The following is a 15870-nucleotide window of genomic DNA, read 5'->3' as shown; positions in this document are numbered from 1 at the left end:
ATCTTGGTTTTTTTTTTTGCCATTTTAACAGGGATACTAGCTCTTGTCTTGGAGAATCAATCGGCAGCACAACAGATAGAACGGTATCATTAAGAAGAACACTTTATTGAAATGAGATCCAAATTGGTAGGAAAATTACGCTGAAAGATTTGATTCCTCCACCACTTCTAACAAGTCACTACTTGATCTAATTTGCAAGCACTAAGGTTGAACATTTGATAATGGAAAGAAGGTTAAGAGGGAAATTGAAGTTATGCAGTTACAAGGCCATGCAGTTACTGCTACATGATACATGAGAATCTAGGAACTAATTTGTACTGAATGGATAAGCCATCCAAGTACCAGTTGATATATGACGACTCAAGTCTTGCCGGCAATTTTCCAAAGTGCTTGTTCGATCATCCCTGCTGGTGCAACTGCTGCCCCTCTAAACTGAAACCAAGTTCATAAGAGTTAAGCATTTTTCCAACAAAAAGGCATCGATGTATGTATCAGAAACAACTTCAGTGACAACTGGCTTCTTCTAAAGGCCGTATTTTTTATAATGGTAATAATCTATTTCAGTTTTGGATTACAATTCTCAATAGACATCATATTTAATCTCATCGGGAGTCAGTGCACCTCACACTTCTTAGCTATGGATTTCTTAATGCATCTGAAAGACAAGATAAGCAGAAAGGTAGCAACTGGATTGATCTTCGGCACAAACCTTAGATTTCAGGGTCAATGCGAAAATGCCATCAAGAGTGGATGACTGGACTGAGTGCACATCCAACTGCAGTTTGTTGATTTCATCCATGATATCAAGCAACATGTACTCCCTGTAAGGACATCTAATCTCAATGAGAACCTCCTTCTCTTTCGTGCATACTTTCAAATCTAAGGGCATCCCATCTTTGGGAGAAACCCCATCAAGCTCTAGTTCAGCTTCATCAATGTCAAGGGCCTTCCTCTTGTTTACCCAAGATCTCTTTCCATTGTCAATCTTCTTGATGTCGTCGTTATCTGATGTCTGGTCTACCATGTCCATGTAACTCCTCCTGTGTCCTGCCTCGTGATCTATCCAGCCTTTGCAAGATTCTAGTTCTGCTACTCTTGATTCAAGCTGTTTCAAGTAGTTAATGGTGTCGCTGAGGATTGATTCTTTGTCAATCTGAACAATTATGATCGAGTTTATTAATGAATAGCATCAATAAAAATTCATGGATCAGAATTATGAACTTCTCAGAAATAACATCATCTCAGAGCCAGTTTACAGAATTCAGCATAAAAGTTGTTGAGGAGAAAAGATATGCATTAATGCTTTGTAGCTGATTAGAAAAACCAGCATAAAATCAGTTGAGCATACATATTTAAAAGTTGGAGATTGGTTTCCAGCTCTCCAAAAATGTATTGCAGTTTCTTACAGTAACACAAGTGTAAGGAATTATGAAAACTCCACTTAATATCAAAGTCTCAATAATAACAAAGATTTCCAACAAAGGCAATTTAATTACCTCACTAATAGAAGGAACCATCGACCTGAGTACTATAAATTTGTCATTCACTCTTTGTTTATCTGATTTATAATGCTCCTTGCACGTTTCACAGCCTTCCAATTTCTTGAGGCAATCTGTTCCTCCATTTTCCTTGTCGAACCTAAGAGAGTGGCCACCATATATCAAAGGTACTGCAAATAAAATCTTCTTCAACATATTCTGTTGTACCCGTGGCATAACGCCATCAACTGCTCTTTTCTTCCAGCTAAAAAAACTGGACTTGTGATCTCCACTTCGGAAACATGGATTTTCAATTGATTGACTTGAACTTTTCATAATAACACACACAGTTCTTCTGTAGTGCAAGTCATCATCAGCTCCAAGATCGAAGGAGCTCAACTTTGTGTGGTTTCCTTCTTGAAATACTTGCGACTGAAGGCGGGTTACATTTTTTTCCTTGGAAGAGAGTACGGCCTTTCCTTGTTTCACTACAGCCTCTGATATGCACTCACTCGAATTCATAGAATCTAGAACATCATCGCTGAATTCATCATCCATGAAATGCCAACTTTGAACTTGAGAAACACCTCCATTTAAACCTTCATGCATGGAGTCTTCAGTCTGGTGATTGTGCTCACAGCCATCTGAACAATCATCAGGAGAATTCCTTTTGAATTCTTCACGCAAATTTCCATGTAAATCGTTAATTCCCTCTTGCTCAAGTTCTATATCGTCTGTTGGGGTGTACAGGTTCTCCAAAACTAATGAATCAACTATCTCATGGCTGATCTTGGTAGACATTGGGTCTTCATCATCATCTCCATTATGAGCAGCAGAGGAAGATTTCTCAGAGCAATCAGGCTTTGAGAAATCTAATAAGGAAGCTTTGATATGTTGAATGAGACTGGGGTCTTCTGTGACCTTGAAATAAGCCAAGAAGAGAAGCAAGAACGCAATTAAGGCATTTATAAACTGTTCCATTCCATGCATGCTTATATACATATATTCTGAATTAGAAAGTCATTGATCTATTTTTCCAGAGAGGAAATTACCAGCTCAGTTACACCTAGCTCCATCACTCCCTCAAGATAGGGAAAACACACCACGGTCTGCAAAATTGAAGTCACAAGCCATGTGATGTTAGAGCAGAAAGATAACACATCTGTATTTGATAATATGAGAATTGGGCTATGGGTGTTGAATTTCAAAGCAGGTGAAATGACGATTTTTAAAAAAGCCCCGTTAAGGTACATAGCTTTCTCCTTAAATTAGCAAGCAAAGTTGTATATGACAGCAATGTTGAAAGCACCAAGGACTAGGGAAATCTTAACATATGCCAGCCAGGTGCAACATTGCTTCTTGAAGTTTATACTTCAGAAAAGGAATGCATAGCAATGTAAAAAGAATGCATATCTTATACTTCAGAAAAGGAATGCATAGCAATGTAAAAAGAATGCATATCTTATTATAGCAGGTTTGAGATTGGCTTATCATGTGACCGCTTGTCCAGTAACATGTAAAAAGAACGCATAGCAATGTAAAGCAAAGCAAAATGGCCAAACAGAGAAGGTCAATGCAGGGACATGTATGGGTGGGTGCATAGATTAGAATTATGTGTTTCGTTTATACAAAGACCTTCCCAGCAAAGGCCAAAGCAGGGGCAATTCTGTGTAAGTGTGTTCATAGCATTCACATGATGTATTCATAAAGAAATAGATCTGTTGTTACCTGAATAGATGCACTCTAAGGTCAGTGATGGTCCGGTCATAGAGAAAACATAACACGGAAAAACAAAAGGTCAGTTTTCCTTCATAGAATATAAGACATTACAGGTATTAAGATCAGTTGAAATCTGCATTAAATGTGAAACAGATCTCAACCAGGGAAACCAACCTTTGCAAGCAAAGAGCGAGAGAATACTTTGCTATCTGCATATTGAGCATTGCACAACCAGATGGTCTGTTTATTGGCCAATGCTCTTCCTGGCAACCTGTGCAGCAAATAGAAATAAGAACGACCATCTAATAGCATAATTATATGACAACATTACCCAAATAGAAAATGAGAAGATCCTTGGATCAGTGAAAGACAGATTAGTACCCTTCACCAGGATTGAATACAAAGGACATGCACACCAAGTAATACCACTCCTCATCTGACAGATCCTCAGGAGACAATGCAGGAGAAGACCTCTTAGCCTGCTGGCCAGCATCGCCTCCAAGGAGAGACTTGTAAAGTTCTCGCAATTGCTCACTCCTCTGTAAGCCTATTTTATCAGCTTTAAGTTCCGTGGCTTGAACTTTCCTAGTCTTGATGTCCCCATTGTAGTACCCACCACCCCATTCCAGTACCCTAAAAGAACATGATCACGTTGTATTTTCTCAGCATAAGCATTGAAGGACATAAATGAAAAGCAATCTCAATTAACTTTTCAATGCTGCATTGTGTTACCCAAGAGAAAGGAGGTGTCTTTAAAACTATCCTAGCATTATCTATTTAAAAGAAGAATACTTTCACAGCCCTAATTTTCATACATTCTTCAACAATAAAATCCTTTCTTCTATCAAATTTAAGTAAATGAGGGGTGGGGAGAAAAAGAAAACAAATCTAATGGTTAGTCTATTCACTTCTAGTGGTCAACTTCTACTGCAGCAGCCGATGAGCATATAGCTCAGCTGACAGTAGGATCCCCTCCCTCTGGAGTTCTCGTGTTCTAGCCTCTCCTCTGTACAAAAAAAAATCTGCTGCAGCAAACCATAATCTTCTAAGTTCTACTGCGGACAAGGGACATTTTTTTTTCTTCTTAATCTTGGATAGGGTATTTTTATCATTAAATGTGAAAACCCAGATATGGAAATCGAGAAATAAGAATAGAGTTGCAACAAAGAATCGTCTGCAAGAAGAAAAGAAGTAGTTTAAAAGTTTAAAGTGAAATAGTTCAACTAATGTACCCTTTCTGTCTGGTTGACAGTGACCAGAAAATTGCGTAGCTCCACTGTACACTCCTCACAGCAATTGCAAGCTGTTTCCTCAGCTTCTCTAGTATTGCCTGCTGGCTTTGGACAACATGAGCCATAGCCGAACACAGACACCCAACCTCAAACTTACAGAAGTGAAACACTTCTCTCTAATACATTAGTCAAACAAGAAAGCCTGACTGCTCACTTTTTTTGCGGACCCCAGATGGTTGTTTACTTCCAATAATGCAAAATATTGTTTCGTGGAAATTTGTCAGGCAATCATGGCCTTATAACCAATCAAGCTCGAATCTTCTTTCTTTCTTTTTTATTGGCAAATATGTCTATGCATACCAGCAGCACTATCTTGATAGGTGGCAGTGCCACTATTGTTTTCTTCTCATAAAAAAAAAATCCCAAAAACTAATAAAAATGGAATGGACTGTGCGTTGTTTTTATCTCAATTAAGGAGGAGTGCCATCTTTTGTGGTTAAAAGGATGGCCACAGTGCTGAAATTAATGAGCAATTAATGAGAAGAATCTATCGGCCAAGGTAATTAATCTTTTGTTTAATCTAGAAAAGATCTCCCTTGCCCTTGTTGTTCTTTGATGCGTTATCATGGCATGGAAATGCCATTAAAATACTACCCCACGAAATAAAATAGCTTGTGCTCCGATTACGAAAGGATTTCGCTTGTATTATGTTCATCGATTTCTGAGGTTGCAGATTGGATTGGCTTTCTAGCTCGATGCCATTGATGGATTTTATAGTTCTGCCCCCTGAGATTCTGTATGGAGTAACTTGTGAATTTGTTTTGATTAAATTAACATTATTAGTTGCTATATGTCATAAAATATTAAACCACTACTCTCTTCTTTTAAAGATCAACTCAATGTCATAAATCAACTTATTTAATAATTAAGATATTTAAATTTTGTATCCAAACTAAAATATATATCAGAAGTTTTAAAGATTATTTGGTATTATAGTAGCGGTTGTTTTTTTTATTTAAAAATATATCAAAATAATATTAATTTTTTAAATTATTTTTAATATTAAAATAATCTAAAATATATATATTAATTTTTTAAAAAAATATTTTTAAAACATAAAAATAAACAAAATTTAATATATTGTATCTTTTTTTTATTCGTACTCAGACGTATGAAATAAACTTACTAACAACATCAATGAGTCTCATGAGTTTTTTTTTTTTTTTATCAAATAATGAGCAAATCTTTCCTCGATCCTTGGTGCCGATAACCATAACTCGGCAAGTAGTGGATGAGTTCAGGAGAGGTTGCCTCGGTCGTGAAAAGCCATGTTCATGTGAATTACTATTTTAATGGAGAGACGTTTGCAGATTGATTAGATCAGTGATGCAAAGTCAAAAGAAGAGAAAAACTATTTCCGACTTATTGTGAGTTTCTAAGTAAAAACAAAATAGCTAATTAAACTATATATATTTTCTCCCCTTTACATTTACATTATTCTATGAAATAAATTTATTTGTCTCACGTTATTCTATGATCTTGAATGTGTTTATTTGTGTTCTTATATGTTTTTATTGTGGACTGGACATAAATTTTTTAAAATATAAAAAAATACTTTTAATTAAATTATAATTAAGAATTTTTTGGCATAGTCATTAAACTAGATATAACAGTTTAAACTTAAAAAAATCCATACCCAACTCCTTGATTGATATTTAGTTAGTCTACCAACCCCACGAGCTGAGTTATGAACTCTACTTGGTTGAATTAGTTTTTTATTTTATTATATGATAGAAAATACCAAAATTAATTTACAATTAACTTAATACTAAAAAATAAAATTCAATAAAAACTCAACACTAAATAATGGATTTGACAAAAAAAAAATCTCCTGAGCTTGTGTGTGTGTGTTTTACTTAGATAAAAATATGTATGTACAGTGGCGGAAATGGAAATAGAAAATAAAATTAAAAGGGGTCAATATTTTAATTGCTTTACTACTTAAGCTAAAATTATAAATATCATTAAGGGAGGGGCTGGAAAAAAAATTCCTTGCAGGGCCGGCCTCCCTGCCAACCCCTCCCTGTGTGTTACTACCATTATCTTCTATATCAACCCTTTTTTCTTTCTTTCCTTGTTCCTCAGGTTTCTCCTTTTGTCCTTCAGCAAGGGTATTCTTATCCTTTCATGACTAACACCACATTGTCCAGGACCTATACCATTACAATTTCCCTTTTGTTTTTATCTCCTGTTTCACTTTCCCTTTTGTTTCATTCATCACTCTCTCTCTCTCTCTCTCTCTCTCTCTCTCTCTCTCTCTCTCTCTACGCTCAGGTCGCGCTTGTTTCTCTATCTAAGTTGTTCAGTAGCTATTTGGTTGCTCAATTAGTGATGTTCTCCTACACGGGTTCACCTGGGAATCGGTAAGGAGTGGCCAGATAGGAGCCAGGCGAGGCTATTTTGAAGAACTAAAAAAAAGGAAGACCGCGCCTGTTAACATCATCAAGATTGTAGGGAGGAAAGGCCAGCGCCAAAAAAAGAATTGAAAAGGCTACAAATGGATGATAGAGGGGGAGGAAGGTGAGAAATGTGCGTCAGGTGAGGAGAGACTTTGAAGGGCACGATACGAAGGAAGAGGTGATTAATTGCTTTAGGAGGAATGAGGATTTTCTTTTTAGGCCCCAAAGGCATGCCAAGAGTTCCAGAAATGCTAAATATGCCCTCTAATTCGAAAAAGATTAGCTACGAGATATTATTATATATTTTTGTATACGTTAGTATCATATTATTTTCAAGATATATATATATATATATAAAATGAGCATAAGAAATAAGTGTAACACATTTAACTAACAAGAAAACTATAAATAATTTTAAATAACATATTCAATGAGAATTTTACGGTCGAATTTTTTTAGTTTAAAAATAAAATTACGAGATCATGACCTTTTTTTAGAATTAGTTGGAATTAAGCAGTCATACGTAATATAAACACATGCATGGAATAAAAATATTTCAAGTAAATGTTATACAATATTAAAATTTGAAGTACATATAAAAGATTTGGAATAGAGATATAAATCAATTTTTTTTAGATCTTGGTAATTAATAAAGGTATTTACGATCAAGGAGGATAGATGATACTCTCCATGGTATATACGAATCTAATTTGTCTTCTGAAAACATTATAGCCATGTATTCAGAGATATTGTTCATCGGAATAGGATAGTGATGATTTTGCCCTAATCACTTTTCTTTTTAAACTTGATTATCTAGTATCTTTTTTTATTTTTTTTTCTATCTAATTAAAATAAAGAAAACTTGTTTGACTCAGTCAGATCTATAACTTGAGTCACATATTTTTCTTTCTTTTTTAAAATACATTTGTGATACCTGGACATCATTTCTTGTAGAAAAAGAAAAATCTAGCTTTGCAGCGAAGCGCGAGCACCAGGCCAAGTAATTTACTATATAAGAATCTTAGCTACTATTTCAAGTGCTTTTATATATATATAAGATTTACTTGCATTGAAATGTATCATTTCAAGTCTTATGCAAATCTGACTATCAAGTGTGCTATCAAAAACAAAATACTCTAATAAATTTTTGAAATTTAAAAAGATGACCAAAGAAATTTTTTAAAAAGGAGTGGAATTACTTTGAATCTTCTATAATTTAGTTATTTTTTACATTATTTTTATTTTTTTAGAAATTACAGTTCATATTTCATAATTTATAAGTTGTATAACACTTTCCTTTACGTCTACTCTTTAATTAATGATTAAAGAGCTTTTATTATGTTAAAATTAAAAAAAATACCACTCTTTTTTTTTCAAACATAAAACCCTGACTATCAACCTCCGTCATACTCGTCAAGGTCTAACCTCCCAAAACCAACAAAAAAAAATTGGATCATCATCAATAATGTCTAAATCTATGTATCTATTCATCTTAAATATTTGATCAAAACAACAATTTTTTTCCCTAATTTTGTTTTATCTACCCTCAAGAAGTGATCTTTTTCCTGTTGTGGTTTCAAAGAAATTGGATTCAGATTATATAATGACTTTATTTCATGGAAATTTATGATCTTTAATGGATTTCAAATTCAAAAGCTTGAAACTTTAAAGCAAAGATTGAGATTTTTTTCAAGGAGAATTTTGTGGGGAAAATGTATAAATCCGTGGTGTTAGTGGCGAAGCTAGAATTTTTTAGATGAGGGGGCAAATTACTAACCAATACTATATAACTTTTCAAACTCATTTTTCTTTGAACTTGATTGAGTTACATGACTTGAAGTTTTGAATGACTTTTCATCCTCAAATACTTGTTTAGTGACATGTTAATTTAATTGATGAACCTGCTAGTTTTTTTTTTTTTTTTTTTATTATTATTATCATTGGTGTCTACATTATAATTAACACAACTACATAATAATTTGTTGTTAAATAAAATTCAGTTGAGTTACACAATAATTTTAAATCTCCCATATGAAATTCATAGCAAAATACATATCAATTCATCAAAACTCATTTCAATTCATATCAATATGCATATAATAAGTATGTTGATTAAATTATACTTAATCATTTCTAGACATTTAAATTATTTCTAGATACACACAAAAAAGTTGTATGGACTCACTAAGTCAAATATATAAAATAAGTTTTAATACTATATTCTAGTTTCAAATAAAAAAAATACTGAGAGAGAAAAAGTGTAGCTTATGGGATTTAAACCCATGTCCTCTCCTAATTCCAAGCATCTCATTAACAATTAATTACAAATAAATTTGTGATATAAAATGACAATCAATATATATACATTGTAAATTAAGAGACCTCAATTAAATAATTAATCAATGATTATAGTGAATTAAGAGACCTCAGTTAAATAATTTCAATAATCTACTCTGTCAATACAAGAGATGCCAAGAATACTGGTTTTGCATGAACATTAATTTATTCATTTATAATAAGAAAAGAAATATTTAATTAATTAAATTAGTAAATTCAAACATTTATTTTGAATATATTTGAACACATTCGTATCAAAACCCCTAAATTATCATAAACCCTAATATTTTTAATAACTAATTATATAAAAAATAAAACTAAATTAAATAATGAAATAAATAGAAAAGATAAAAGAAATTTACCTAAAATATAAAGCAAAAAAAATTAATTTAAAGATAAATTTACATAATAGAAGGAGACAGGTAACAACGGCTCAAAAGAAAAAAGGGTGTTAGTTAATGTAGAAAAAGAAGAAGTAAATGAGCTACATGTATAATATATATTATATTAAAATATAAATAAACAATAACTTCCACTTTCCATATATCAAACCTTCATCAAACTATTATATTAATATTTTAATATAAAAAATATTAAAAGAATTAAAAGGGTAATTGCCCTATTTTATCTCTACGCGACTCCGCCACTTGGTGGTGTACAGAGGAGATGATACATTGGGAGAAGTAGAAATACATGCACAAGAACAACAACAAGAGAAGAAGAAGAAGAGAACAAGAACAAGAAGACGAGAGTGATTGATGAGATATTGAAGGGAATCAGAATAAGGCATTTCTCACAAACAGGCAAGAGATTTCCATGACTTGCTGAGGCTGGAAGGAGCTATGGATACATTAATTATTGGAGAGGGGCCAAGAGGCTGGAATAACATGACCATTTTTGTTTGCGATATGGTCAAACTCCAAAATAAATAAATAAATTTTGAATTCTTGCAATTAAATTATGAAAACCATATTTTGGCTGCAAGTACGTGTTTAATTGCAAGGAGCTATGGATACGTAATCTGGAGAGGGGCCAAGAGGCGGGAAGAACGTGACCATATTTTGTGAAAATTGGTTTTTCTTGTCTTTTACCTTGTGTGCAGAGGCGGAAGGAAGGGGACAAGCAGGGGCCGGGCTCCTCTAAAATATTTTTTTTATAACTCAAGCACAATAAAATAAAATAAATATTATATTTTATTATATTAATTATAGCCTTTTTAATAAATAATTCTAACTCTGTCCCTGCTTGTGTGGACTTGGGACCTCAACAACATCTGTGTGATCTGTCCCTGTCACGGACAAGGGATTTACGTTTGTGGTCACTTGCACTACTGGACCTGCTGTTCCTCCTGTAATTCGTATATTCTGTGTTTTTGGAAGTGTATTAATATTTTTTAATTTTTTTAAAAATATTTTTAATATCACTACTTAAAATATCTAAAAATATTAAAAATATATTAATTTAAAGTAAATAAAAAATTATATATTTTTTTAAAAAACTTTTAAAATGTAAAAATAAACTTCGCGCGTGAAAACTCTCCTTTTAACGAAGGCTGTGTAGCCAGCTGTCACATTTTCATCATAAGGTTATTGAAGAACGTTCCCACATGAATGCCCAGCTTGTGGTCTTGTCTCCCATTTCAACTCAACTGTTGGATTCTTGCCTTTCGCGGCCATTAATCAGCCTTGCATGCCGAATCTTCGGCTGCTCCCCCTTTTCTTTTTTTTCTGGCGACAGCCCGATCCCACGTTTATGTTTGGGCTATTTTTAAGACTTGAGTTACAGTCGTACTTTTTAAATAATTTTTTATATTAAAATATATATTAATAATATTTTTTTAATTTTTAAAAATTATTTTTAACATCAGTTCATCAAAACGATTTAAAATATATAAAATATATTAAATTTTAATAAAAAAATTAAATTTTTTAGAAACGCGGTTTGCTTTGTTGTGATTACGTAAATGTTTCTCTGGCTCCTTTAATTTTTAAAATTTAGTTGTGATTACGTAAATTCTCTTTTGGTGTATTATTTTTTAATTTTACCTCCATTCTTTAAAGAATTATGTTTTAATATCCTGTATATCTCCCTTTTCACATGTTAAAATAATTAACAAAAAATATTAAATTATTTATATTATATATTAGTTAACAATTAAAGAGTTATTATATTAAATATTATGATTTTGCCATCAAATTAAAAAAGCAAACCCTTGCCACCATCCTCCTCCCCTCCTAATCTGGCAATCCAAACTCAAACCTCTACAAAACTTAAAATTTACCAATGAAGATTAAGAATTTACAGCGAAGCTGTGGTTAGCAGAGACAGATGAAATATAGAATTCAAGTGACTGAACTACTTATGGCCTGCCTATATATATGTAGCCGACATATAGATACAGTCCCAACATGTGGTTTGTACGCGCCAACACTATCACCTTTTGTTCTAGCTGCTTCGATCCAGATCTAGCCAACTCTTCAGTTTTGAACTTCACTATGTGATTTATTTGTTCTTAGAATTATTTGGGATGTATGTTTTGGGTTTTGGTCAGTGAATGTTCATGTGATTGTTTAGCGTTATTTATTTTGTCCTGATTTATTTTCAATGCGTGAATATTTTTTTAGGTTAGATTAAATAATAACAAATATTGTAATTAACTCAATTAAATATAATTAACCAATAATATAATTAAAGTACTTAAATTAGAGAATATAGGGGTAAAAATTACAAACTTGGTTTTTAACGTGGTTCGGCAAGTCTACATCCACACCTCAAACACCAAACCGGTTTTAAGTATCGTATTCTTTACTAGTCAAAGTCAAATATTACAATGTCCTTGATGAATCATCACCAAGCTTTTTTTTTCACCACTTGAAGAAATACATTCTTCAAGATTTTTTACTTTAATGATATACCTTATCAATGACCAAAAGTTTTTCACTTAAATTCTTGAAGGTCATTGTTACCCATTTTGGGGCCCCACATAAACAAAAAAACAAAAAAAAGAGAAAAAATATTAGAAGAAAATAAAAAATATATATCGTGAGAAGAGCATACCAAAACGCCTAGGAAATTGCCAAAAACTAGTTGAGAAAGATCAAATATACAAGGTTAGAAAAAAATCTGACAATGTATTTTTGATTGATAAAAGCCCTATTAATAAAGAAAATTCAATTTGAGGAGGAAAATTTAAAATTGGATGTTTAAGGACCTAATTAGAATTTTTCAAGGTTTATTTGAATTTATTGAGGGCTTAATTGCATGAAAAAAATGATTTTTAAAATAATCGGAAGAGATTAAAGTCTGGGGGTCGAATTGCAATTTTTAAGAGTTAATTTGGTCAACTCAGGGGCTTAATTGCATAAATATTGAAGTTTGATGGGCAATTAAGGACTTGATTAAAGAAATCTAAAACCAAAGATCAAATTGGAAAATACACGTGAATATAAGGCTGAAATTGACCAAATCAGGGACTAAATTGAAGAAATTAAAAGTTTACTAGTCAATTAAGGGTTAAATGCACAAATTCAAAACCAATGACCAAAATGAAAAAGGTAATCAACTTAAGGGCTGATATTTGAGTCTGGCAGGGGTTAAGTTTTTTGTGTCAATTAAGAACGAACGTGACATAATTAGAAGAACAAGGACTAAATTAAAACTTTGTCAAATCCCAAATTAAAAACCTTAATTTCTAAGTTTTACACTAGACAACACGTCGTTCAATCTCTGTTCATTTTCATCCTTAGCAGTTCACGATGGTCAGATTGGCACCTTCCAAGAGCTCGTTGTGAAGTTCTAGACCTCCAAATCATAGTTTTAAAACCCGAACCGGTGGTCGATCCGGTATAGTGATCGGGTACGGGTCAGATGGGTTGACCCGGGTCGACCCAAAAAGAGAAAAACTAACGTTATCTCTAAGTAAACTGAGTGGAGCATCGCGTGTTCCCATTATTCCAAGAAATAATAAAACTTGAACGACACCACCCTCTTGCAGATACTCACACCCTTTATTGTTTACCTCAAATTAAAAGAGAGTTAAAATCTTCCTCCCTGCACCTCCATCACATAGGCAGATTGTCTACCAAATCATAAAGACTCTCTGCGCAATTAACCTCCTAATTACTCTACTAATTGACAGGTAATGTAGGTGGTTGTTTGATTCCACAACAGATCAAACAAAGTATGCATGAACGTGGACGATGAAACGAGAGAGAAAAGTCTGTATGGCTGCCGGCTGCTATGAAGAGACATGTGGGTACAAGTAACATTAGCTTCATCTATAGCAAATTTGAAATAGTGATCCAAATTCTTCTGCTCCTCTGCTTTTCTTCACTGTTGAAATGGCTTTGAAGATTTCTAGGTTTTTTCAATTCTCATTTATGTCTTTATTGTTAATCGTTTTGGCATTTTACAATTAAAATGCCAAAAAGACATTGTTACACACACACACACACACACACACACACATATATATAAAAAAAAGAGGGCAGGTCTCAACTGGGTTTACCCGGGTCGACCGGGTTTCGCCGGGCCAACTCCCAGACGGGTTTTTGCTTAAACCCGGACCGGGTTTCAAAACTATGCTCCAAATAACATGAAAATTTTTTCAAATGGAAGAGAAACATCGATTTTACAACCCTATTTCCATAAAATTAGACATTTACACCACAATTTTTCCATAGAATTTCTCGACATCTTGTCCCTGATCAGTCATCACTCGATTTTCAGATTTGAGGCTAATCAAGTTGGCACCTTTGAACAAATGAATGTGGAGCTACATAACTTCAAATTGAGCAAAAATGAATCCAAATGAAAGGTGTGTACCTCCTCTACCAAATTCAGGTGGTCTCAAGTAATGATGGCATCAAAATTGCTTCGAGAAAACCTTGAAAGTGGGCAACTCAGTCAACCTTAACAATGCAACTATCTTGCAAAAAAGGATTTGATTTTCATTTGTTCACATACAAGGGCTCCTCAATGAATTCTTATTAAGGATTCACGACACTCCTCTCAAGATCAATAAAGAAAAACTTTATCTCACATTGAAATAGTAAGAGGTTTTGTTGTGCCTTATAATGTGAGGGAAACATAAATGATTATTATTATTATTTTTGGAATAAACTAATTTAAGTTAATTAATTAAATTTTTAGAATTAATTAATCTAATAATTATACATGACGTCTCCTGCCAAATTGTTCAAATAATTTGAATGAAGAGTTGTCTTTTAAACTCTACAGACATATTGGTATGAAGATGTATGCCTTTAAACTCTACAGACATATTGGTTTGAAGAGGAGTGCCTTTAAACTTTACAGATACATTGGTATGAAAGAATGTTATTTTATTTATAAATACTAATTTGATGGTTGTCAGAAATTAATTAAAAACAATATTCTTCTCTCCCTAATTTTTCTCTACAAACTGTTTATTTATGTTTATAAAAAACAAAACAGAACTTCTTAATAAATCTATTGAAATTACTGTCTATAAATCTAACACTTTGCGGTATCCTAAAAGTATATTACTTTAACCCTCCCTCAAATATAATGAGAATAATTAATACCTTAAAGATAACAGTTTTTATGCTTATACCCACTAATATTATAGTTTGTTCATAATATTCAATGTAACATGTTTCATAGTGCAGCTCAATGTAGGCTTTTAATTGTTCTAAATATCCATTTTTTTTACATTAAACAATAGCTGCCATTTATTCTTGCGACGAAGCTCATCTATTTGTTTTTTTTTTTTTTTAAGATAGTCATCCTCTATGTTACTGGATGAGTCTTTTTTGTGTTGCTACATTTGACTTCGACAATCTGATTTTATAGATAAAAGAGATAGAAATAATAAAAATAAAATGAACATGTCTTTTGTTCTTTCTGTCTTGAAATGATAAAGATTTTCTGTCTTGAAATGATAAAGATTTCCTTTAAAATTATCACATAGACAAATTAATTTAATTTATAATCTTATCTTCATTTAAAAAATAAATAAATTTATGCTATCTTTTTATATATTCTTTATATCCCGTTATACTAACCAAATATAATATTAAAAATTAATATTATTTATTATGGATTAGTTTTTTAAATAATTTTAATCACAGGACATAAATATTAATAGGATTTACTAAGTTGGATTCGACTAATCATTGACATTATTGGCATGGATGGATATTGCCAGGTGAATAGTATTATTTCTTATTTTTTTTAGAGGTTGTTTGAGAATATAATAAATATTATTTTTTTAAGTGTTTTTTATTTGGAAATATATTAAAATAATATTTTTTATTTTCTACAATTTATTTTTAAAATTAACATATTAAAATAATTTAAAAAATTTAATTAAAAATAAATAAAATTTAATAAAAAACAGATGACACCGCAACCGAAAATAGGTTCAAGTTTCCTCATTTATGATTTATGCAAATCATAGTAACATTGAGCGGAACGGACTGACCGCGTAACTTTTCAGACAATTGTAAAAACGGTCTGTAACCATTTACCACAAATGTAGGTCACGTGATAGGGCCCCTTAAGAACACACTAACATCTCGTGTGTAGTCTAACTCGGCCAACTTTCGGCACGTGCTACTCGTGTCTCCCGCACCCCCTTTCGAGCTTAACTACACACGCCCCATC

The 15870-nt window shown here is 32.5% G+C and overlaps 1 protein-coding gene across 2 annotated transcripts; it reads right to left on the bottom strand.

The window, feature by feature from the left end:
* Nucleotides 1-86: 86 nt before the first annotated feature.
* Nucleotides 87-4738, bottom strand: LOC7461769 (transcription factor EGL1). Of its 2 annotated transcripts, none has more exons than XM_024596157.2 (8): nucleotides 4430-4738; nucleotides 3579-3830; nucleotides 3372-3468; nucleotides 3207-3221; nucleotides 2531-2587; nucleotides 1497-2399; nucleotides 710-1153; nucleotides 87-427 (listed from the first exon to the last, which is right to left on the bottom strand). In XM_024596157.2, exons 1-8 carry the CDS (start codon nucleotides 4552-4554, stop codon nucleotides 308-310), a joined length of 2013 nt encoding a protein of 670 aa, XP_024451925.1. In that variant the 5' UTR covers nucleotides 4555-4738; the 3' UTR covers nucleotides 87-307. The 2 variants fall into 2 exon arrangements, with proteins under 2 accessions (XP_024451925.1, XP_002301357.1); XM_002301321.4 differs by having other exon boundaries at nucleotides 87-432; nucleotides 4430-4734.
* Nucleotides 4739-15870: the final 11132 nt, after the last annotated feature.

This window comes from Populus trichocarpa, chromosome 2 (assembly GCF_000002775.5).
Source record: "Populus trichocarpa isolate Nisqually-1 chromosome 2, P.trichocarpa_v4.1, whole genome shotgun sequence".
NCBI lineage: Eukaryota > Viridiplantae > Streptophyta > Magnoliopsida > Malpighiales > Salicaceae > Populus > Populus trichocarpa.
The sequence above is the reverse complement of the archived record's forward strand: the minus strand, read 5'-3'. Positions and strand labels throughout refer to the sequence as shown.